The 25397-nt window shown below is 36.5% G+C and overlaps 2 protein-coding genes across 3 annotated transcripts; one reads left to right on the plus strand and one right to left on the minus strand.

Moving 5' to 3' along the window:
* Window positions 1-922: 922 nt before the first annotated feature.
* LOC145765280 (nucleolin-like) lies at window positions 923-14659 on the minus strand. Of its 2 annotated transcripts, none has more exons than XM_082577082.1 (8): window positions 14531-14659; window positions 13764-13887; window positions 10571-10673; window positions 3630-3753; window positions 3073-3203; window positions 2315-2462; window positions 1628-1935; window positions 923-1273 (listed from the first exon to the last, which is right to left on the minus strand). In XM_082577082.1, exons 2-8 carry the CDS (start codon window positions 13824-13826, stop codon window positions 1245-1247), a joined length of 906 nt encoding a protein of 301 aa, XP_082433208.1. In that variant the 5' UTR covers window positions 13827-13887; window positions 14531-14659; the 3' UTR covers window positions 923-1244. The 2 variants fall into 2 exon arrangements, with proteins under 2 accessions (XP_082433208.1, XP_082433207.1); XM_082577081.1 differs by having other exon boundaries at window positions 13708-13887.
* Window positions 14660-17341: 2682 nt separating this feature from the next.
* LOC145764796 (protein artemis-like) lies at window positions 17342-25121 on the plus strand. Its single transcript, XM_082576472.1, has 8 exons — window positions 17342-17668; window positions 18179-18264; window positions 18515-18609; window positions 19954-20088; window positions 20492-20685; window positions 22216-22416; window positions 23095-23238; window positions 23746-25121. Exons 1-8 carry the CDS (start codon window positions 17396-17398, stop codon window positions 23899-23901), a joined length of 1284 nt encoding a protein of 427 aa, XP_082432598.1. The 5' UTR covers window positions 17342-17395; the 3' UTR covers window positions 23902-25121.
* The last annotated feature ends 276 nt before the right edge of the window (window positions 25122-25397 follow it).

Consider the following 25397-nt stretch of genomic DNA (forward strand, 5'->3'; position numbering starts at 1 on the left):
TAAACTGGCAAAATATTACCGCCCCCCCATCCCCCAACAAAATCGATTAATTACAAAAAGCAAATATAAAACAATGAATAACTTACTATCAATACTACAAAAAGTGCTCAATGCCAAGCAAAAAGCCAAGCAGAACGAATTACATCAAACATAGGCTAGTTACCAATCTCTAAAACCTTTACAGCCTGTTTTACCCTAAAAGGGGGATTATCAGAAGGTCCTTATTCAAATAGATTTTTGATGATTCCTCTTTTGATGATTCCCCTTTTAGGATGAAACAGGCTGTAAGGGTTTTAGAGACTAGTGACTTTATTTAACGAAAAGCAAATATATATTTGCCAGCATGAAAACAGTAGGCTATAGGCCTAGGCTACTGGTAGTCAGTGTGAACCTTGGGCTTGGTGAGAAAGTGCCAGTTTCTTCACATCCGGGGTAAAGCCAGTGAGAAACATTCGAAGATCACCTCTTATGGATATGTCAAGTGGGTTTCGCTGTTTGGTATGTAGCAGATTAACACCGCTAAACCATTTTTCCACCAGGTATTAAGTAGGAAATGCTACCACGAAGATGCGAGCTCTTTGACAAAATCGTTACGCTGGGCGGTAGATGGGTTAAACCAGAATGCACCTTAATGATCAAAACGCCCCCCTTGAGCCGATATAATCATACCGCCCCCCTACAAAATCAAAACGCCCCCTGGGGGGCGGTACCGCCCCCGTTGAGAACCACTGCTCTAGCAGCTCTAGTAGCAAGTCTGCCATTCGGTATGATGAAGAAGGGAAACGGCTAACGATTGCATCTGACGCCGTTTGCAGAATGTTTTTGTAGACGTTTGAGTAGAAAACAGCACTTCTTGACGCAGTGCGCGTGTTTGTGCTTAATTGTTACGCAATAGTACAATCATGTCTGCCTTTGATATGTGTGGCGCTGCGTGCCACCCACAAATGTAAAACACTGAAAATATTGCGCTTTGGTGAAACGACTTTCAAGAAAGAAAAAAAAAACGTTATTTAGCAATGCAAATTTCCATTTGAATCGGTGTATTTTGTATGCAAACCAGGGCCCAGGGGTGCTCTCGCATTTATGTTGTTACCTCAGATTTTCATTTTGGGGTGCTCAAGCACCCTTCGCACCCCTGAAATGACGCCTATGGCCAGGGTCGGTGGGTTTCGAGCAACTATTTCCACAAACTGTGCATACCCCACTTGGGCAGAACATAGAGCTGAAGATGACAATCTCCCATATCACTGGGTAGCCCTCATTCGACCGCGACCTGTTGACACGTTGAAGCGACGTGAGATGAAGATTTATCAGCTTTTATACGCGCTAACAAATGTTTGTGCATTTCTTTGCAGTGATCTGAATGAAGTCAAACTTGGTATAATTCAAAATGAAACTAATTAGATATTTATAATTTGCAGCCCTGCAAAATATAAATATCCCTGGATATTTATCACTGCTATCTTATCTATACAAATGATGATTTAAAAGAGATGAAAAACAATAGCTTCATGATTGAGCAGTATAAGGCACAGAAAGGTTTAAATTTAAATTGTGTTGCAAACAATAGTATCGGAAAACAAACCTTTAGTGCCGGCACGTCCTCTTCCAAAACCAAATCACTCACCTCTTTTACTTCTTCCTCTGCTTGCTCCCCTCCCTCTTCCGAAACTCTTGTCATTTGAAGACCACATTTCTTTCATCCTTTCCATCTCGAAACTTCTTCCTCTTCCGCTCCCCCTTTCAAACCGACGCCCCCAAAACCGCCCCCTCTTTCTTGCATCATCAGCTTCAGGGTTGTGTTCTCGTTTACGGAGTTTTGATTCTTTACCACAAGGGTCCAACCGCAACTTCCGACCTTCAAGTTTATAACTGTTTTTCATGGCCAGTGCATTTTCCATATCTTGTTTTGTATCGAACTGAACAAACGCAATGCTGGAAAAATACAAAAAGTTTATATAATACGTATTTCTTTTTCTGGTACCCATGAGTTTGTGAATTGCTCAAGGGATTGAGTTTTTGCTTGTACATCTTCGTGCAACATATTAAAAAAATCAGGTTGCAATTTTTTTTATTTCAATTCAAATTAGTCTCCACTTCATGTTGTTTCTAGTCTCCTTCAGGTGGTGTTAGCTTTAATGATCAGCACACATGCCAAGAAACTGTAAGATGGTGGGTTTGATTACCTCTGCAACTTTAAAGGTTATTTTATCTTCGTAAGATAATTTTGTAACGGTACTATACCCAATTACCCATACTTCACTCTCTGAAAGTCATAGTTACGTAGAACGAACACATTCTATTAGAATATTACCCTCTTGTTGCAGTATCATAGTCTGTAAGTATGCGAACATCTTCAACTCTTCGAAACAACATCTCTATCTGTTGAGCAACAGCAGTAAAGGGGAGGTTTTTCACACACAAGGTTCGATTATCCTTTTGGCTTCTATGGGTTTTCAATTCTAGACAAAATGAAGTATACAAAGTCAACAACAGACGCAAATTTTACAGGACAATATGTTGTTGTGCAAAGTTGTAAACTACATGAACAGCTTTTCTACTAAGTAACTATAAACTCAATTTTTTTCGTAGATATACTTGTTACGACAAAAATTATAGTGGTAACATCTGGCATGTTTGTCAGCTAAAAGATGTGTTGTATATACTCAAAAAATGAAGCAGTGAACAACTGCGTATATTGCCACCCTAAATGGTAAAATCAACCACATCGGGTCAAGTCTACTCAAATGCACTTGGGATTTTCAATTAAAGTTGCTCAGCAAAACCTAATCATTTTGGCAATTTCAAACAAATTGAAAACTTCAAAATTCAAGCTTCTCTCCAGTACTGAGGTTTGGGATTTAGCTCCTCAATAGAATCTGTTGAGCACAATGACCCCCCTGTAAGGTTTAAAAACGATTTTGTTTATCCATGAAGAAATAACTTCACCAGTCACCACAAACTAATCAGCGTAATTTATAATAACTTCTTTATAAAAGGTTTACTGAGAATGCTGCATAAGCCAGCAGATTTATGGAGAGGATAAATGTGTCAGTGTAATAAGTGAAGTACCTTTTCTTTTCTGTTTTCTTTCTTTTTCCAATTCATCAATTTCAACAGATAGTTCACAACCAGACCACGACTGCTCGTCAAGAGCCAGGGTCCTTTCGCAATCCTTCACTTTAACATCAACAAAAATTTTCCTGGAAAAAATCATGATTTTGCAAAAATTATGTAAAGAACTAAAAAATACGCATAAAAACGTTTTATGTGGCAAACAGTACTTACAGAATGGCATGAAAAGCAGTATTATAAACTTTTATTTCTTGATGCTAAAAGCTTATTCCAAGCCAACTATTAGATAAATGAAAAAAGTGACTTAAATCAACAAGCAATGAATTCAAATCATCCAAACATGGCTTAGGTTCTTGATTGACGCTAATAAAATTACATAACTTCTAGATATCAATAAAATAACAAATTAAAATAAGATATTGAAAAGGAGAAATGCCGTAAAAACTTGAAACTGTGTTCTTTGTCTACTCTACGCTTATTCAAAATGAAAGCAAAACACTTGACCTTTGCAAATGGTCACCAGAAAAACTTTTAAATAATGCATATCACCATACTGTTGTTCATATTTTGCTCTGCATCCATGAACTTCAATCCCTTTACTTCTAAAAAACTCCACAACACTGGCATCATCCATTCCAACAGGAATGTTGGAAAACAATACTGTAACCGCTTCTTTTTCTGAAAATAATTCAAAGTATATACACAATGTTATAAATGAAATCTGTCGTTTTATTGCAACATAGGCTAGTAAAGGGACTTTTAGTCCCAAAGGCTCGTAAGTGTATATTGACCACCCAAAACAATATTAACCTATTTAGCTAGCTTTAGCTTCCTAACCTATTACTTCACCTTTAAAGGTTTACAGAGAAAACTTAGCAATTTTCTTTTGGTAAAGTTGTGTTTCTGGGTGAAATTATATACAATATATACATATTCCAATTTGGAATACTAAATTGATTCGAATCCTAAATACCAAGTAATATGATTTGGTTGATACAGGTAATCCGTTTTTGATACTTTATCACTAATCATTTTAAATTTTAAGTTTTGTTCAAGGTTCTCCAGTGGAGTTGTAAGAATAAGCAGGAGGGTGATCTGAGTATTTGACCGGTTTCGTCATTACATGATTTAGAATTTCAATGAGCAGTTTCATTGCGTTTATTTTATGAACTTTTTTGGCTAATTCTTGAGATCAGAATTTGAAAAGCAGCTGATAGTCATATAATTTAACATCCTTGAACATAAAAAAATATACATTTGTGTCAATTAAAGATTACAACCTTAAATTGGAAAGTTTTGCAGTAACAGGAAAGGGTACAGAATAGGGTGTAACACTTTACACACTTTTTTTACAAATTGCTACTGGCTAGTTATTGTGGTTTGCAAAATTACCTAACTTGATCAAGGGGGAAAAAATTAAAAAAAAAAAAAATCATTTAAGCAGGCCACGCTCCCCATTTTTGTGGCGAAACCCCAACAACCCCACTATTTGCTATATTTCATCCCACGATGGAGGTAGAGAGCTAATTTTGCCACCAAAAGATGCAGAATACAAAAGTTTATATCCAACTTATGAATGTACCATAGCCCTAAACCCTTTAGTTTTTTCTATAATTGAGAAAAACTGTTTTTGACAGTAAAATTTGCATCTTTCGTAACCAAATGCTTGTATTTCAGGTCATGGCTTAGATGAATGTCATTCAGCCATTACAGATAGCCTTTATTCAAACTCACAACTGTGTAACTAGTACAGTCATTGAACAGAAGACAGTATTGTTGTTCTCAAACTTTTTCACAGAATTGAATCAGTATAATTTTACAAGTTTCCTTCACCAATGTACAGCACTGTGCACTGGTATACAAAATTTTATGATGTTTATCTCAAAATTGATTACAAAGATGTAAGAAGTCGAATGATGAATTTTCGCCAGGTCACCAAAATAATGCTTTTTAAGCTGGTTAAGTAATTACCTCAGGTTTTAAAACTGCTGGTGTTAAATATCACATCAAAATATACTCAGCAATATGTCTGTGATAGAAACTCTTTCAGCATTACTTAAATGTATATACTAGACTAGCCGAATCGGACTAGCCGAAACAGGCCATTTCGCCCCTGCACAGTGCACAGACCATTGGAGAACAAAGGTTATTTGCTCTTGTCCAATGTCTTCAAGAGTTCATCCAAAAGAGCTAAGACTTCTTTTAGATCAGCGCTCAGAACGTAACATGGTGATTGGTGGTGTTGATGTGGCTGTCTGAAGCAAATACATTTGAAGCAAATACAAAACAGAACTCTCAGAACTTGCCATAAACACGCTAGTGATGATTTTGATCTTACTGGTAACAGTGATGAATTAGAGACATCTTTTGAAGAGGAAATGCCAAAGTCATCATCCAGTGAATTTGAGTGTATGAGTGGCAGTGAAGAGGAAATTGCTTCAACATCATCACACCTTGTGAGTTCTAATGTTTGTAAATTAACAGACAAAAGACTTGCATCCCAGTGCCGTACAAGGTTCATCAGTTGTCTTAAAAATGAGAAGCTTCATGAAAGCATGTAATGCTTCTGAGCCAGCGAAGAAATGCTTCATTGACCACAGTGAGAAATGGCCGAACCCAAAGACAGCTGTGTTGGGTGCACTGCATGCCAACATTGATGTATCTAGGATTTCAACAGCAAATAAAGCAGACACCAAAGCTCTGTTGTGGTCAAACCGTCCGCTGGCGGCATTTATGGATGCAACTTCTGCATTTTCACTATATCTGACACCAGGGAGTAAGGATGATTAGGAAGTGTTTCGAAACAACAATACTTCTTGTGATCGATTGATAGGCCACATGAAGGAAACAATTAATAGCAAAAAATTCGTGACACAAGTGATGTTGACATAAAGACAAAGAGTTACATTAACAATGCATACTATTCGCAATGAGAAATTAACAGGACAATGTACTTTGTCCAGCACAGTGGTTCTCAACCTTTTTGTCTTGGTGGGACCCCTTTTGGTGCCTTCGAAGCAGTCGCAGACCCCTAACAATTTCTATTTGAAATTTTGGTATATCGCGTCTCCTTATGGAATCATATGTTATATAAGTTTCGAAGGAACACACTGAGAAGAATTTGCTGAATTCACAACGCACTTGACGATTGATGAAATTATGTTATGACTTATGAGCTATAATTTGTTGGCACACAGGATCAAACATCAGTAATCTATATGCTGAGGATGTTTTTCTATAAATTTTATTAAAAGTTAATAGAATACTTGTGACCGTTACAAAGAATTTCTCTCTTTTTTCATTTGTAATCAATATTAATTCGTTATAATCACAGTCATTGCAAAATATGTGAGTTGCATTTCCAAGTTAATCATTGATCAACAATCTGCTGTCTCAAAAGAATTAAGTTGAACATAGCCAACATTGCTTTATTAAAAGGTTTAAGTCATTTATATGATATTTTTTAGTTAAAAAATCAAACCTTTGTGCAATGTTCTTTGCAATTTTAAACGACGCACCAGTGGGTTGCAACTTACAGTTTGAGAATCACTGTAAGCTAATATGATACATAAACAAAGCACAAACAATTTTTAAATTTCGTAATTTATCAATCATGCTGAAAACTCGAAAACTTTCGCGGACCCCCGGTTGAGAACCACTGGTCTAGCATGTATTGTATAGTTTTGTGTTGATTGTTTCCTGCCTCATTATTGAATAAAACATCACTGTTCTTATACAGCTTACAAGTTTGATTTATAAAGGTTATGTTTTTAATGACTGAATGACAATCGTGCAAGCCAAGATCTGAAATACAAGCATTTTGCTTCAAAAATGACAGATTTTACTCTCAAAACAGTTTTTCTCAATTATAGAAAGAAGTAAAGGTTTTAGGGCTGTAGCATGTTCATAAGTCGGATAGAAACTTTGGTATTCTGCATCTTTTGGTGGCAAAAGCAGCTCTCTATCTCCACCAGAATACGAGATATAGCAAATTGTGGGGTAATGGGGATTTCGCAACAAAAACGGGGAGCGTGGCCTGCTTAAACAATATTTTTTTTCCAAATTTTTTTTTCCATTGATCAAGTTAGGTCATTTCGCAAACCACAATAACTAGCCAACAAGTAAGTTGGTCGGAGCGTTACACCCTAGTACAGAAGGTCACAAACACTGTTATGGGTCATTCCACATCAAATCACCCAAAAAAAATGAAATTTTTAACACCACCATCTCCAACTTTCCTCAAATTTGGTTTGTGTGTGAGTTCTGGGTAAAAAAGCATGAATTTCAAATTTTATCAAAATCCGGCCAGTGGTTTTGGAGATATGGGCCTGTGAAATTTCGTATTTTGGGGGAAAATTGGGGTACCCGGCTTATTTCAAAATGCCATTTCTCAGCAACCACTGGGTGTATTTTAATGAAATTGGTGTCATTTTGCAGGAAATTGGTCAAGGATTTCATTTCTGTGGGTAATTTTCAAAAATAAGCATGTTTAGGGGTAATGACCTTTTGACCTTTGCTTTGACCTTGATTTTGACCCTGTGGATTACGTGATACAAAAAACTTGTCTACATGAAAAATATTCTTTGGCACTATCTCTATAACATATGAAAAAATGGGAGAGGTAATATTTTTATTTTAGCCATAGTTTTCACTCAAAGTTTGCATGTCTCATGATTTTTCAACAAATTTTTTTAAAATCACCTTCAAAAATAGCATATATGGTATGTACAAATGGAACGATATGCACATTGCATCATCAGAAAGAATGGGTCCAAAATGATGATGAGGGGTGTTTGTTTTTTTGTAAAATAAGCTTATAACATTGGGAAATGATGGCAAATGGGGGAAGGGGTAAAATATCTCAAATTCTGATGATGTAATACATAAACGCTCCCAATTAATACTGCATAAAAATGAGTTAAATGACACAGTTTAGTCAAGACACAACAGACAAAATGTTAGGTTCTGAAAGTTTTCCATAGACAGCAATCACTGAGCTGACCAGTTTTTACACAACCTGTGAAGTTTAATTGTATCGTTTTTGGAAATAGTGTAATGACATCTGCCAGATGCAATCATGGAAGGAGTTTCAATGTTACGAACAATGTTATTAATATCGATCCAGCGTTTATCAGCAGAGGTAGGCCAGTAGAAGATTCTGGCTGGACCATGAGGATGCATAAAGTTTACATGATAGTCTCCAAACTCATCAGAAATGTCTTTCACCAAACCTATCCACGGTTCATAATCATATATACAGCCAGTAGCGTAGCCAGGAATTTTGAATGGGAGGGGTTTTGACGACCCAGCGGCGGGGGGTCTGGGGGGTCTCCCCCAGAAAATTTTGAAAAATTACTTTGAATTTGGTGCATTCTGAGAGCATTTTCAATAAAAATCTGGGTATGAATATTCCTGTAAAATGGTGCTGTCCGGTGGCATAGCGAAAGGATAAGATCATGTTTTTTTCAGCATTTTTCGGAAATAAAGCTAAGTCTCTATGTTTTCTTGTTGCTAATTCCTGGCTGAGATATTTGAATGTTTGGTATTGGCAAAACTCGCTCTTTTAATGCAGTTTTGTTAAAAATTTGGCAATTTTTTTTTAGACGGAAAGCATCATTCTCAATATCGTGACGTCACACGCATGCCAAAGGGGGGGGGGGGTTGTAACCCCCAAAACCCCCCCCCTTGGCTACGCCACTGTATACAGCAGTCAGCACACATATGTTTGTTTTGCGATGTTGATAGGTTCATTCAATGCTTCAAGTGCAAGGTCTTCATCTCACTGACACTATTTCAGGCAGATTTTTTTGAGCACTGAGTTTGTACGCGAATAACTTTGTTTCAGAAATCGGAACAAATCTATGGAATTTTAGTGTTCCTTTTATTGTCTTTGCCAACGAGAATCTTTTTTTCAATTTTTCTTTGCAAGCTTCAAAATCCGGTCAGGCTTGACATTGAAAAATTGAATTCCTTGTATGTTGGGCCTTACTAGACCTACTAATTAAGCGATTAGTTTTTGTCAATTATTGCTATTGTTACATTCATGCAACGTCAAACAACGTTGATTCGCCGTTAAAGGAGCAAAAGTGTCCAGCTGCGCCGTTTGTCTCCACTCTGCTACTGGTAGCCCAGTGCTATAAATCAAGTAAATTGCGCAAACCTGTGAGGAAGTTCATTTGCGGCAAAAGTCTGACCGCAATTTCCACTGCTTTTACATCGTTTTAACATCGCCAGATGTTAAATCGGTGTAAAAACTGTAGCATTGTTCTTCAAAGGAGTAATTTTCTCCTAAACAACGTTATTATCAATTAACTCTGCTGCCAAAATGCTCTAAATTTGCCGTCTCAATCATCACAGTTGTGTTTGTTACGTCACTGATATTAAACTCGCAAGTTTCGTCCCGCAACCCGCACATACCAATCACAAAAAATATGCGGAACGGAATTACCAGGACCAGACGTTGTTGCGTACCAATTATATTTATTACTTGTTTCCAAATCGTGTTAGAGGAGACATAGACTTAAATGTAAAACTAGGCTAGCCCAACTACCTAGCAAAATCGCCCTTTTGTAAAACGCACAAAATAACCTTAATGATGTGACAGTATGTGTTCGCCCGCCCAGCTATTTTGAAAACTCGGCGCCTATGGATAACGATATTCCTTATCAGACTGACCATGCTATAACAGTATGGCGAAATCAATTTCTCATATTAAAAATGAAGCTGGTACACTGTTGTTGCAAGAGCAGCAAGAATTATTCTACAATATAAGGTTTAAGCTAACCGGATTTTATGAAAATTTCACAGATATCGTCCTCTTTGAATGAAAACTATGGCTAAACTAAAAATATTACCTCTCCCATTTTTTCATATGTTATAGAGATGGTATCAAGGAATATTTTTCATGTAGACAAGTTTTTTGTATCACGTGATCCACAGGGTCAAAATCAAGGTCAAAGCAAAGGTCAAAAGGTCATTACCCCTAAACATGCTTATTTTTAAAAATTAACCGCAGAAATGAAATCCTTGACCAATTTCCTGCAAAATGACACCAATTTCATTAAAATACACCCAGTGGTTGCTGAGAAATGGCATTTTGAAATAAGCCGGGTACCCCAATTTTCCCCCAAAATACGAAATTTCACAGGGCCATATCTCCAAAACCACTGGCCGGATTTTGATAAAATTTAAAATTTATGCGTTTTTGCCGAAAACCTAACCACAAACCAAATTTGATGTAAATCGGTGATGGTGGTGTTAACAGCACTGGGTGAATTGAGCTGGAATGACCCTTATGCAATATATATATACTTTATATTTTAATAGACAAGGTTTATTGCAACAAACAAAACCTTAACATTATTTTCTTTGACTTAAATGCATCGAATCGGATCTGATATTCAGGAATAGGTTTGAATCTTAAAGAATAGAAAAATGCTTATTCCTACAATAAAAACAGCAAAATGCTATCATGGGAATAAAAATATATAATCACTTTTGAGTTTTTTGCCAAAAACAGTTTTGGGTTCAGACAGTTGTTCTTCCAAGTCTTTATTTGAGCCACTTTTGTCCTTGGCATCACTAGCATCGGAATCTACCTAAATAAAAATAAATTACAAAACTGTAACTATTCTATTGCTATAAACAACATCAATCTCATTTGAATTTATTGATGTTAATATGAAATATTTCAAACTGTTTTGAGTGCTTTTTGGAAATTTTAAGTTTGTTTCGAAGGCAGTGGCCACAGTTACTGTTAAAGGCAACAGTAGTTTCTCAGGTAAACATAGAATAAAATAATCATAATGTTACTTGGGGCCCAGCCCACTGTATTTATTTGAAAATGTAATGCAACAGGCAGCTGGAAGCAACAACACATAAAGAGATTAAGAGCCGTTTTGTATAATCAAGTATTTTGCCAAAAACCAGGGCTTTTATGTGACCACTAAGCCAACCGTCGATTGTGGAGTGGTGCCCCTTTAACTATAGTCTTTGATTTGTTTTATAATTATTACCAGTACGCTGCTTTAGAGAGAAATGCATACGGCCCTTCTTGGGGCTATGGTCAACTGAACTAAAGCTATGCGAGTCAATTTGGAACAACCCAAACGCTATCAAGTCAGCTTGTGCGCATTGTTGAAGAACAGGTATTATTTTTCAATATTGTTCTCAAGAAACAGTTGCAGCTTAGAAAACATAAAATAGGGATCAGCAGTGCTGCTTGCAAAAAAAAAAGACACACACGTAGGGTGGCTCTTATTTGGCAAAAAATGAAAAAAAATTGAATTTTGTGTGGGACACCCTTTTAAAAGGTGAGGTTGTAAGAAAAAATAACACCTGTAAAAAATTTTTGAATTTCAAATTGATTTAGAGGTGGCCCTCCCCCCCTAAAGTTTTGCGCCCTCCTCCAAAATACAAAACCTGCATATCTCAAAAACTGCTTGAGCTAGAGATACGGTTTTTGTGTCAAAAGATGCAGAAAGCATGATTTCCTATCTGCTTTCTGAACAGTGATTGCGTCTATCTTGAGTAGAAAAGCAGTTATTTAGAAAAAACCTGTTTTCGGTATTCTAGCACAAAACAGTGCTAAACAAGTATTGTGGCCCAACCTATTCAATTAACAAAGTTCATAAACTAACCTGTAAAACTGGTAAAGCAATAAACGAAATAAGTATTCTTTAACTTTTATGCATTCATGCATAGCTAAAATAACCGTTTTTTATCATATTCCTTGGAGAAACTCCTGAGCGTGGAATCCGCTTTCCAGCTTCAGGTGCTATGCATCGCACTTGTTGGATGGCGAAGGCGATTTATGCAAAAAGCTTGATTTGCATTCATGGTATCTGTCCGAAGAAATGGTTGGACTAGCCTTGTTTGACTCTTGATTGTCTGTGGAAAGTAAAAAGCTAATGGTGGCAACCATGTTAGATGAAACAGGAGAACGTCCACCAAGGAGACCAAGCATCAAAGTAGATGCGTTTCTTAGCAATAAGGGTGTAGAACAGTATTATATTACACCTCTAATTCAAAATGGCTTCTTCAGCTGTTGGGTGAAGATGAAGCAATAATTATACTTTCAAAGGATCTTGCTCATTGGACTGAAGATGGTGCATTTATTCAAGCTTTACACATGGCGAAGGGACTTTCAGTAGTGAATGACAGAGCAGAGAGAGGAGTTGCTCTAAGTCTAATCCAGGATTTTAACAAAATCTTAACTGAAGATGAGCCACAACTTCAGTTTCTTTTGCAAGTTGTTACTGAACACAGGAAACTGTTTCCAAATTCCAACAAGAACAATATTGTCGATTCTTCTTCGTTTAAACCTTCTTTGTTACTCCAGGGGTCAAGGGCTCTGTCTTTTACCACTCTTGGGCAGTGGCAATGCGGTTTAGATGCTTGAGCAAGTGTCGAGCAGCAATCCTTTGATTCGTCCATTTATCCATTGATTCGTCATCCAGTTCAAGCAGACCACGCACCCCATTTGGCGCAGTTACAGATGGTGTGGTCTGTGGTTTGTTCCTCTTTGCCACACTCACAGATTGCGGATGGAGCCATCCCCCATTTGTGCATGTTGGAGCGGAATAGTCTGACTCCTGTAGGCTAGCCCAGTACGCAGGCGGTTGAGCCGCACCCAGGCCTTCCTTGGCAAATTATGCATTCCGGTTGGATGGGGGCTGGTGTCGGAGATACAACTTTAGAGTCTTGAGAAGTTCTTCTTCCACTCTGAGCTCCATTTGTTGTCCTCCCAGGTAGTCGCGCTGATGGATTGGTCTTCAGCGGTTTTCATTATCAGGAGTTGTGCGTCACATACAAATGGTTGTCTCGATTTCAGTTGCCGAGGATGCTCGATTGCTCGCTCATAGACTCATAGAGACTTGAGTGGAGCAAGTGGTTGGGGTTCGTAGTGCGGCGAGAAAGAGACAGGATGGCTTCTTCGCGACGAAACTCAGTTGGTTGGTTGCCTGCAAGGACAGGGAAATTGTCCGATGGTGTAGGTCGCAGACATCCTGTCACGATACGCAAGGCAATATGTAAAATATTGTCGATAATATCGCTTCTTCCAGTACTGACCAGAATTACATTTTGAAATGAATATCGTTACCAGTGTTCCCTCTAAGGTGCAAAAATTAAGACAAAAAAAACGAAATTTTGTACACGGTTTTGTGGTCACAAAAAAGGTTGTAAAATCAAGATTTGGTCAAATGCGTTTTTTCTAAATAACTGCTTTTCTACTCAAGGTAGATGCATTCAATGTTCAGAAAGCAGATAGAAAACCATGTTTTCTGCATCTTTTAACACAAAAACTGTATCTCTAGCTGAAGTGGTTTTCGAGATATGCAGATTTGGTATTTTGAGGGAGGGCACAGAACTTTAGGGGGGGAGGGCCACCTCTAAATCAACTTCAAATTTAAAAAAAATTTGCAAGAGTTATTTTTTCTGACAACCTCACCACTTGCAAGGGTGTCCCAAGCAAAATTCAAAAACTCAATTTTAAGAGCCACCCTAACACACACAAACACATAACCAGCAAGTGACTCTCTAATCATAGGCTAAGAGTGCTATGGTTCCTTTTGTGGTATCAATAGCCACTACAAAAACCTACAAGACTGTGAAAGCAAAACGAAAAATCACCATTTGATTATTGTCATCAGTTTCATCATCAGATGTATCGTTCTCATCAAAAATACCTTCTTGATCATCAGATTCATCTTCTTCATAAGACGACTCAACATCTGAAACTTCTTTATCATTTGCAGATGTTTCAGACTTCTTTGAAAACTTTTGCATTATTCTTTGCTTTGCTTTAGACTTCTGCAACACAGTTAATCCTTACATAATAATATTTTTTTTAAAAGATGACAGTTGTGCTGTTAAAACATTTCAGCAAGTTGGTAGTGCTTTACATTTTAGTAAATGTTTTGAGGTAGTACAAATCAACCATTATAACGTCAATAAAATGTGCTTTCTTTTGCTCATTTTGAGATGCTCATCTCTGTGGCTGTGGTTATTGGTTACCTTACACTCGAGCGTGACCTCATACACTTCAACAATTCTCTTCGCAAAATGTAAAATCATGCATGAACTTTTTATTGTGATAACATACATACAAATACAAAAGTTCCACAAAATAGTTATTGCCAGCCAGAAGCAACAAAAAAGCAATGCCATTCTATGAGCTGCTTTAAATTTGAATAGTGTGTAACTACGCTACCGATAAGTAAAATAGTGTTAAATGGATGCAATTTATTTCGTCCCCAGAACACTTTGTACTCCAATTTCAGGGGACGATATCGTGGTACGAAGTGTTCAGGGGACGAAATAGGTTGCATCTGTAAGAAACATTGGTAGATTTCCTTCGAAAGTTACTCAAAATCAAGAGTTTTTATATGACAAATTATAATTGAAAGCATGCAAGGCGCTGTAGTTTGCTTCACATATACTTACATTACCGTACCTTTTGTGTCATGTTTTTTTTTCAAGATTTGTAGCTTCTGCTGAGTTCAGTAAAACACTTAAAAAGTCCAATAATGATAAACTCAAATAACAGCAATTCTTTTCTTGACACAGCCTATCCAAAAATTTCTGCAATAATATGAAAGAAAAATATACAGTAGGCCTACGGTATATGCTGCAAATTGAATGAGGCTGTTCACCAGGCGTTTAGTTAAATAACATGATGCAATCAATCATTTTATTTTTCGTCAGGTTCTACAGGTGCGAATTAAGCTATTACAGCAAAATATATATTATTCCAAAACAGAAAGTTTTTAACGCATAGGCTTCCGCTCAGTCTTTAGAGTTTAGAGAAACACGTTTTCTGCAAAATCTCCATCATGGCATGGCCAACAGGCCAAACACGAAAACAGCACATTTGCACCAAGGTTGCCAATTTCAAAACTAAAAAAAAAAGTTAAATCAACTTGAAAATTAACCGCTGATGTAAAAAACTAGAATGTGGGATTAATTCAATTCTTGATGTAGTGAAAGCTATACAATTTTTTCCTCATTCAAGAGATTATCCTTTTTGAATGCTTCAAGCCAAAAAGCGAAACGCAAGTTTTCAAGCTAAAGCACTTAACAAGAAATAATTTTGTCAATTTTTGGCTGAAAAATACAATCTGGCATTCTTGATTTGCAAAAAAGTGCAGAGCCGCCAGCTTTATAACTACAATAAAACAAATATTGAAAATAATTAAAAAAAAAACTTGTCAATGTTTGGCTGAAAACTACAATCTGGCAATTTTAATAATAAATGCAATCCGCCCCGATAGCTCAATTGGTTAGCGCGTCACTTCTGGAACGAAGAAGCTTCAAGATCAAGCGGCGCTGGTTCGACTCTCGGGGTGTGCGCTTGAGCAACGCACGTTAAGGACTGCTCTCCATTCAGCGGCATCTAATGGATGGAATAGTTCCCCGGCAACAAGACTTCAACACTCGGAAACTTCACTCTGTCAATCTCGGTGACCGGGCCTGCGTCAGTGATTCAAAGCCTCTACAAGTATGCGAAACTGCCAGGATTAAGCTCTGCAAGAAGCTTTCCCAGTCCGAGGATAAAGATTCAATCAATCAATCAATCACATAAGTGCAGTGCTGCCAGCTTTATACCACAATTTCATTGATTAAATCTATCCTCAGACTGGGAAAGCTTCTTTGAGAACTTAATCCTGACAGTTTCGCATACTTGCAGAGTCTTTGAACCACTGAAACTCGCGCGAGCATCGAGATTGCCTATATGAAGTTTACACTTGTTGAAGCGTTGTTGTCTGGGTAGTTTATGGATCGACACAGGGTAACTTTGCACAGTGAGGTCTGGCGCAGACGTTAGGGTTTTAGAATTGAAAATCAAAGTCCAAATACAGATCATAAGCATTGTGAAATGAAATCTAAATTCAATTATAAATCCGCCAATAAACTAACATTATTAGTCTGAAAGTATAATTTGTCATAATAAAAGGATTACTATGATCAAGTTTGGTTTGGGTGACCGCTAAGTAGTTTTAAGAAACCGCAAGTGTTTCACTTAAATACCGTACCAAAAAATAGCCATATTTGCTTAAACGAATTATTTATTAGGCTACTGTAGTTGAAAGTCCAAATTTTGGGAAACCGCTGGAGAAATTTGGGGGGCCGTTTCGGTCCCCCAAAACACCTTAAAAAAACACTTACTATGATTAAAGGTTTTTACGCAACCAGTTTATTAATAAAAAAATAAAGAAAAATCATTTTTCTCATATTCAAATGCGATTGTTCAGTTTGTTTTTATTTTTGACCATCACAACGAAAAACAATATAATATGCCCAACACAGCAAAGGTCTAAAAAAAGGTCTTTATTGAAATAAATTAACTCCAAATCCGGTCATTTGCCTCAAATCCGCCGGATTTAAAGTGAAGTTTCTGTACATCCATAAATCATAAATAGATAATAAAATATCATGAACATCAATAATCCAGTTTTGTTGCCTAAGCATTTTTAAAATAGTGTTTTCCAAACACTGTTTTATTGATGTGTATTTTAAACCTTTTAGTTTGTAATCTTTCTTTTTTTGATGTCAAACTCGTTTGTACTTTATTGTTCTCTACATATGTTCGCGTCAGCAATGATATCGGCAGCAGTGGCCGAGTGGTTAGCGCGTTAGGCTCGCAGTCGAGAGCCTGCATGTTCGACTCCAGCCACCCGCACTTGCTGTTGTTTGTCTGGGCAAGAAACTTTACGATAATTGCCTCTACCTAGTGATCGATTTCGAGTAATGGGTAGTACCAAATTTAAGTCATAAGTAGAGTAGACAACCGGAAACAGACATTGCAGTGGGCTGCAGCGTGGGTCAGGTGTACGTCGGAAGGCATACACCGATGTATAGCGCTCAAGTCCGCTTTCCGCAATGCAGGATAAAAATAATAAAAACAAAAATAAAAAACTTAATTGAAATTAGATTTAATCTCTGGGGTTTAACAACGCAACGTTCGCGATTAATTAAAGCAACTTGCGTTCTTTTGGTGACTATTTACTAGGTTACCTCCTGATGTTATAGATGATAACTAGCTTTGTGTATTTCCGACGTTTCGTAAATAGTCACCAGAAGAACGCAAGTTACTTTAATTATCAAATGCCTGGTGAACAGTTTCACTCTGTTTTTAGTTCACGATTAATTTGGCAACACGTTTGCACCTGGAATTGAAATTATGCCTGAGCCTGACAAGTGACAGCTTTTTTTTATTGTTGAGTTCTTATCACCACTGTGGATGCACACTGCACTAACAAAGCAACTTAGGATAAAAAACAACATTAGCTTTGAGTGTCACTCAAACGGTTGATAGGCAATGAGTTGTTTTTCTGGTCAAATGGAGCTCTATAAGCAGATATCCATTGACCGTTTTGATGGAGTAAATCTGGAAGCTTCTGCATTTTTCCTTTCCCACTGCCACACTGATCACATGGTGGGTCTTTCCAGTATTTACTTTCAAAACAGATTGAAATCGAATCCTGACTTAAAGCTTTATGTGTCCGATGTGACAAGGTTGCTGCTTCTAGAAGATTCTAAATATGAATCTTTAGAGCCACATATTTGTGTTCTACCAATAGAAGATCCAAAAGTAAGTTAATATTTTTTTGTTACCACTTTAAGCTTTGTTCTGGAATTTTACATCTATTGGACAATTTTTCTAGACTACTACTGTGTCGTATGTGCTTATACAAACTGACATTAAACTGTTGCGCTACTGGTAAGCTCATAATGGTAAAATAAAGAAAGCATTTTTAAATGTTAAGTAAAGAATATTTGGAGCTGGTATACAAGTCTCCACCCGAATCAAATATACGGTACCACGATGTCATACATTGGAATCAACTAAAAAGATAGGGTGAAACTACTTTACCTTTGCTTTACTGTTCACACACTTCACCCTATAAAAAAAAGGTTTCTCTCTTTTATATATTCATCGAATCCAATCTTTCACATATTTTGACTTTATTGCATTTATTATCAGGGTGGAGCCTTGTACGCTAGTTCCAGAAATTTATTTTCACATTTCTGTCTGTGTTGTGAACTGATTAATGTGTATTTGCTGATTCTTTAACATCTAATTGTTTAATTTCATACCTAGCTGATTAGTATTGGAGGAATGCATGATGGTGCTGATAATGTCACAGTGACACTGCTACCTGCTGGACATTGTCCTGGTTCAGTGATGTAGGTAATTGAATATCCATTAAGTAACCAATTTATCTTTACCAACTTATAAAAACAAAAATTAAAAAAGTTTATAAAATATTTTATAAATAAAGATATACAAATGCGATAGGCCTACATTACAAAAGAAATATTAAGCTAAGATTTAATACTTAAATGCAATGTGGTTTTACTATGCAGCTAATAAGCTATTAAATATTCAAACTTGTTATGATATGTCACATTTTAAAATCAAAATTCATCTTTTAAGGTTTTTGTTTGAAGGAAGTGAGGGCACCTGCTTGTACACTGGAGACTTTCGCTTACCCAAAGGGTCAGCTGCAAGATTAAGGCATCTGCATGCTGGTATTCAGATTATGATGTTGTGAATCTCTTTTGATATGGGCAGATGCCATAGCTACTGTATATGATAACCATAACCTCTGAGCTTTGTATTAGTAGGCCTAATCATTATATATATATATATATGACATGGCTTTCCATTTCAAAAAAAGTGAACTTACAGTATTTTGTAAAGGGGCACTTCTGATGGATCAGCACTGCCCTTAATAAAATGATTGAAAAATATTGTTAACACCTAGAAAACCTTACATATATATTATATATACTGTACATATATCTTTAAAAAAAGTATGAAAATCGCAATAAAAATATGGCACTTAAATAGATGAAAAACGTTTCTATAAAGAAAAAAATGTCTAAGAAATGCAAAAGTTTTTCCGTTTTTTTTTCAATTTTTACTACCTTTATAATGTTAAGAATTTTTTTTCCACAGGTGTGACTCAGGGATATCTAAAGAAGGGGATACGAAGGCTCAGAGCAATTGCTGATTCTCATGACACTAGATGGGCGGTAGTTGGTACAGCGTTAAACATTTTAAAATTACAGAAAGTTTTGTAGTGCAGCTGGTACACTTAGCTACACAAGACAGTTAGCAAGTGTTATGTAGAACATATTTAAAGAATACTTGTTTGAAAAGACAGTTGAAAGGTGACCAGTTTAGCTGCTTTTTTGACAAAATCTTTGCAGTTGGCCAGGTGTAAAGCAAGTATACAGGTAGTTGAATTAACAAGTGATTATGAGCATTCATTGAATATCCATACCTGGTTGTAATAGTGCAATGCAGGATGTCATAACAAAGTTTATTAAATTACTATATGTGCCAATTGTCATTTTACCATAAACAGAGATTATTTAAGATAAATAGAAGCCCTTCTATTGTCAGACGTAATGAAAGCCTTTGTATCCCCTTCTCTAGATATCACTAGTGTGACTGTGTATATATTTAAAAAATAAATGCATTTTAAATTTCTGTACTAGAAAATCTTGACATATTTGCGATTGTTTTTTAATTTGAAGTGAAACTACACAGAAGTAGCTAAAATCCTCTCATAGATCACTTCTCCAGTATTTATATATTATGACATATGACAAGAAATGAGTAGTTGTAAATTGAGTTTATAGTTGAAAACATTAAAAATCAAGTTTCAAAGAAAATCGATTTGAAAAACACCCAAACACAAGCTACATTACTCACATTCTTCACTGTAAGTTTTAACACACAAAGACATTGAATAGATTCAAACTTTAATATATTCAGAATCCTGATGAAATTTACTGCTTTTTGGATACAAAGAAAGTTTTTGATAAAAAAGAAATATTTCCATCAGGAGTGTCCCTTATGTTTAGGTGATAACGTGTTAAAAAAAATCGATCACATCCACGTCGATACCACATTCTGCATACCTGAGGCAACCTACATTCCTGATCGTGAGCAATGTGTTGAGTCATTGACATCATTAGTAGAAGGTTGGATCTGTAAAGGTATGCTACAGTCTCATAATCAAGAAAAAATGTACGACTTGAAAGAAAGAAAACTATAATAAAAGAAAGTGTATGATTTTAAAAGGCTGAAATTAGTTTATGTTAATAACTTCAATATTTTTTTAGGATTCCCATCAGGGATTCCCCTTAAGGTTCGGTAGAGTATTATTTATTTCCAGGTGTTGTAGTAATGTACTGTACCTATTGGATCTTTATTCATTATTAACGGTCATCATATCATTCATTGTTAGTCAAAATATCTGTACAATTTTTTTTAACTTATTTATAGTTAGCTCTGCTTTTACATAAGACAAAATGCGGTGTGATCCACATGACTTTATTTTTAAAATAATACTCAGATCAACATCTGCCAAATATTTTCAATTCCAACTTCCATTTTCAGGTCCCAGTCATATTGTGCGCTTAAATATCAGTGCAAAGTATGGATATGAATATATCTACAAGGCACTTTTTCAACGCTTTAAAAAGAAGATTTATTGCTCTCGGACTAATGTCTATCGTTGTCTTCCTGATATTGTGAACATTCTGACAGATGACCCAACTCATGCTCAAATATACACTTGCTTCAAAACAGAGGTGTGGTTTCATTTGTAAAACTCCTATACTGTATTTATTTCATAGTTATATATATTCATAGGCGTCGATTTTTTCTTAGAAGAGAGGAATTCTGGGTGGGTGAGAGTTTTCAAACAGATTTCATTGAATGTGTATGTTCGCAAATTCGCAATGGTTGGTTAGTCTTTCTCACAAAGACTGCGGTTAGCGTCGCTGCAGCAATTAAGCTTTAATAGGTTTGATATTTGTTTTTTTGCGCCTTGCGATCTTATGATCGCTGCCATAAGCGATTGTTTCAGTACGTCTTTAGTTTGTATCGGTTATTTTATTGTCATGTTCATTATGATGTCATATTCATATTCCCTTACGCTGACCCGGAACTGAAGTTTGATTGTGACGTAACGAAAGTGAGACCATTCGGAGAAAAGATCAAACGTGGCTTTCTCTCACCAGGAATTGCCAGCGTATGGCAGTTACCGTAGCAACAACAATGCAGTGAGTATTTTTGCTTCTAACCGCGACGATATTCAATAAATGCAAATAGAATAGAGAAAACGTACGACAGGTCCTTTTAGAAGAGAGGAGTGCGGTAAATGCACTCATCCGATTTAGCGTTTCAAGTACAGATACACTTGTCAGCGCAATTTCGATTACCACGAAAAGCTAGGTCACGCGGATTCTAATTATCTTGGCTTTCTGCTCTAGACAGGTTTTCAACGTGCGACGTCCCAAGAGAGAGAGAAGGAGGAGTTCGGTGGTTTTACAGCGTATTGGCTTGATGTCAAATCATGCCCAAACGCCTTTTTTTTCAACGCAGCGTTGTTGCGGAATTGCTTTGTTCTGTCGGATACCTAGCGAGAGACATAGCGTAAAACAAGAATTTGCGCTGCAGCTGGTTGGATAATTTAGCGTTTAACAAAAACGGAAATAATTGTAACGAACACTTCATAAGTGTCATGAAAACAGGGTGGGCGAAACATATTTTGCCCCCCCTCGTTTCACGGCAGGGTGGGCGCCGCCCACCCTATTTCGACCCCCATGTATATATTAATAGGGCTTTATTATATTTAAAACTTGGAGCTTATTTGGCAAAACTTTTAAATTTAACTTAAGTCCTGATTTTCAGATACAACAGGATATTCTAAGCCCATTGGTATATATTTTTTTTAAATTTTCATCTAACCTCCCAGGAAAGGTTATATTTAAGATGCCGTAAAACTGCCTCATATTGTATTATTTACTTTTTTGTTTTTACTATTTAAATCTCAAATATTATCTGCTACTTTATTAAAAATCGCCAACATGCTGCAAGACAGCTACAAACAGTCTTTCTTCACTTGGATTTACCGTAAACCATGATTTACGATTTGTGCGTATAACCACGTTTGTGGATTTCTAGCCAAATTGAAGTTAAAATTCATATTGGAAACAACCTGAAAAAATTATTTGTCTCATACGATACCGTACTAATGAGTCTATGTTATGCACAAACTGGTCTTGTTCTGTAATGTTGTACTGTAAACACTAAAATTGTGATAAATGGTTTTTCAGAAAGTGAAAGAAAAAGTCTGGAGTCAGTGGCAGAATGACAATGGTGAAGTAATGCCTTCGCAACACCATAAACTAGAGTACCTTAACATTACACTAAGTACATTGTACTTCACTTTCAATGCTGCTCCCGAAGATGTGCAAATCTGGATTCGAAAGAATCACTATCGCTTATGCTTTTCATTTCATTCATCGCTTAGTGAGGTTAGTACTTTCTGTCTCTGCATTTCAGTAGTTCTTGTAGACTTGATTTTTTTACCTCGGATTACAACTGTAGATTTTTGCACGCTAGTCCAGTTTTTTCAATTGAATTGGAGTCTACTGCTTCTAGTAGATGCTGTTTTTTTTGTCAATGATATTTTTGCATGACTTTGATTTGTCATCATTTTTGTTACAAATGTCGACAGTTTCAAGCTTTCAGTGCCAGTGATTTATGTTTTTCCTTCAAGTTTGGTATTACTCATTTTTGAGAAAAATTTGTTTTTTGAGTGAAAATTGTCCATGCCCGTGCCTTCCTTTCATACTCAGCTATGTGTACAGTAGTAAATAGACAAAGTGACATCGTTTGAATGTTACCCTGTGCAATGCATGAGCATTGAGCAGTGAGACTTTTACCTTGACTTTCGTGCCAAAACTTGTAACAAGTGTAGGTAAAAATGAAATTTTTAAGTCATCAAACCTGGGGAATGGGGATGTAGTGGTATAAAAATGCTTGGTCTGTGTCAATGTTTCATATTTGAGTATAAAATAATTAAATAACCGAGTTTAAAATTTACAAACAGTTTTCTTATTTCATCAGAAACTGCGACAGAATAACTTTTTAACCTGTTGGTCGGCGAATTAAACTAAGCCGTTTTTATTGACGTTGACTGTTATTTTTAGGTTTGTGATTTTTTGCGATATTTGAAGCCTGGTGCCATCCACGCCAACGTGATACCACGGCCCGGAGAAACTTTTCAATCGGTCGAAAACAGACTCAAGGAAATATGCTTTGCACATCATTCTTCACCACAAAAGCTTGAGACGGTGAGTAAGTTGCCTGGTGCACATTACCTACACAACACATTCTACAGAGTTTTCCTTCTCAAGGTCATATCCTATCTAGAGTGTCCGTTTTGCGTACGTGGCTGATTTATTCCGTTGTGTCATACTGTATAAAAACTTGGTTGAACTGATTAAATTTTTGTCCTACTTAGCACCAGTCACTGATTAAGAAAAAATCATCTTATAAAACTCAAAACACAGAGGCTTTTCATCCAGCAACTGCCCCAGCCCAACTTAGTGAGGAAGTTCATTCAGCATAAGTTGGTGCCGATCTAAGTCATGGATGAAAGGCAATATGATAAGAACTGGGTTTAATGGCTTTTTTTAATATTTTTTAATTGCGTTTCTAATTTTGTTTCAATACTTTTCTCGAAGATCCCGATGTTCAAAATACTAGTGTTTGGTAAAGTGGACAATTGCATATACTTTCCGTGCAAAAGCAATACATTACTATAATTTTAATCTCTGTTTTTTTCTGAATCTGTGCAGGCTTTATACAAACCATTTGGAAAGTTGAAGCAGCAAGTTTCAGACGAGAAAACGCAAACGTTTTCCAACAATACAAAACGACGAGCCCGGATGTGTCGACCCGATGAGGATTCGGATGAAGAATTTGTTTTTGTTGCAAGAAAGAAGACGAGATAATGCATGTTCTATTTGTTGCGGTTTTTTCCGTCACAGATTTGCCTTTTTTTCCTCTCAGGGCCCGTGAAATACGCATAGTTCTCCTCCAAGCTTTCCGGGTTCCTTTTGTACACATTCCTGCATTGTGTGTAGTACTTGTGTAATTTTTGCACCGCCAGACTAAAAATAAAACTGTGAACGATTTTTCGTTACAATGAAGCGTAGGCTATACACTTTATACAGCTATCGCTCCATTACAATGGTCTACGTATAGGGCTGTTGAGTGGAGGCTTTGTCAAAGTGTTCAAATGGAAAGTATACGTCTTTTCGATCATTACAATTAAACGTGGTTTTTACACGTAGCCTAACCCCTTATTGTCCATCAGTTATGAATTGTTTGTGATGAAGTATGATATGGTGTAAGCTTTGCACTTATAGTTGTACTGTAAACTGTTTTTCAACTATTGCTGCACATTATTTTTCTCTTGCTCTCAAAGTAAGCGTTCATCTAATTTCACTGTAATTCACCACTTACTCAGCCTACTAATTTTGAATTTATGCCTTGTCAATAATGAATTGCCATGAAATGCGTGTAGCATATTTTGGTTTCTTCAAACGCTCAACGTTTAGTTGTTTGCGTTTTTTCTCGTCATTTGTGACTTACAACAACTCAAAGATTTGGTGTTATGTTTAATTTGTTAAATTTAACGATATTTCATGTATGCATACCGCTATTTATAACAATGTAGAGAGTTACTACGTCACGAATTACAATATTGTCTGTGCGATTTTGTCAGTTTAATGCATTTAAAACTTTTATAATCTCTCTCGTCATATGAAGTTTGTCTTCAAAACAGGGATCATGTGCATTGTTTGAATCGAGGTTTGGTTTCAAAGTTCTTGGCGACAATTTTGTTTTCATGCCCCACTGTAGCAAACCTTCAAAGAACAAGATGCGATGCCGCTTACTTCGTATTTCTCGGCTCTACTTCTATAACAAGCTGCTTGGATATGGTGTTAAAAGGAAATTTGTCGCTGAAAAACTTCAAAGTGAAACCAAAAAATATGTACAAAGTTGTTTTTTTCCAACACCCCTACTCTGCCCTAAGCGTGTGAGATCTACGGTCACCGTACAGTAGAGGGTGCGTACGTTTCGGCGATAAAGCTTAATTCTTTTGTAACTTTGCATATCTATGAAGTTCTTTAATCGTTAATTCAAGTAAATATACCATGGTTGCAAGTTTGAACACTCCAATGTTGGTTACACGTTGGTGGTCTACACTCGAAAGATTCTAATGTTTGGTTGTTTTTAAATCTTTATCCTCGGACTGCGAAAGCCTTTGATGGGTTATTCCTGGTAGTTTCGCATACTTGTAGAGGCTTTGTGATGCAGCCTCGTTTACCGAGATTGTCAGAATGAAGTTTCAACATGCGGAAACTTCATTCTGACAATCTCGGTAAACGAGGCTGCATCACAAAGCCTCTACAAGTATGCGAAACTACCAGGAATAACCCAT

Source organism: Aplidium turbinatum, chromosome 2, assembly GCF_918807975.1.
Source record: "Aplidium turbinatum chromosome 2, kaAplTurb1.1, whole genome shotgun sequence".
Lineage (NCBI taxonomy): Eukaryota > Metazoa > Chordata > Ascidiacea > Aplousobranchia > Polyclinidae > Aplidium > Aplidium turbinatum.

What these genes read in the sequence shown, in the direction of transcription:
- LOC145764796 (XM_082576472.1), top strand. Translation starts at nt 17,396, where the DNA reads ATGAGTTGTTTTTCTGGTCAAATGGAGCTCTATAAGCAGATATCCATT. An exon ending in CATTGTCCTGGTTCAGTGAT is followed by an intron (nt 18,265 to 18,514) that starts GTAGGTAATTGA and finishes TCATCTTTTAAG; the next exon opens with GTTTTTGTTTGAAGGAAGTG. An exon ending in AGAAGGTTGGATCTGTAAAG is followed by an intron (nt 20,089 to 20,491) that starts GTATGCTACAGT and finishes TTCCATTTTCAG; the next exon opens with GTCCCAGTCATATTGTGCGC.
- LOC145765280 (XM_082577081.1), bottom strand. An exon ending in AAGAAAACAGAAAAGAAAAG is followed by an intron (nt 2,463 to 3,072) that starts GTACTTCACTTA and finishes CATTTTGTCTAG; the next exon opens with AATTGAAAACCCATAGAAGC. An exon ending in TATGATACTGCAACAAGAGG is followed by an intron (nt 1,936 to 2,314) that starts GTAATATTCTAA and finishes GTATTTTTCCAG; the next exon opens with CATTGCGTTTGTTCAGTTCG.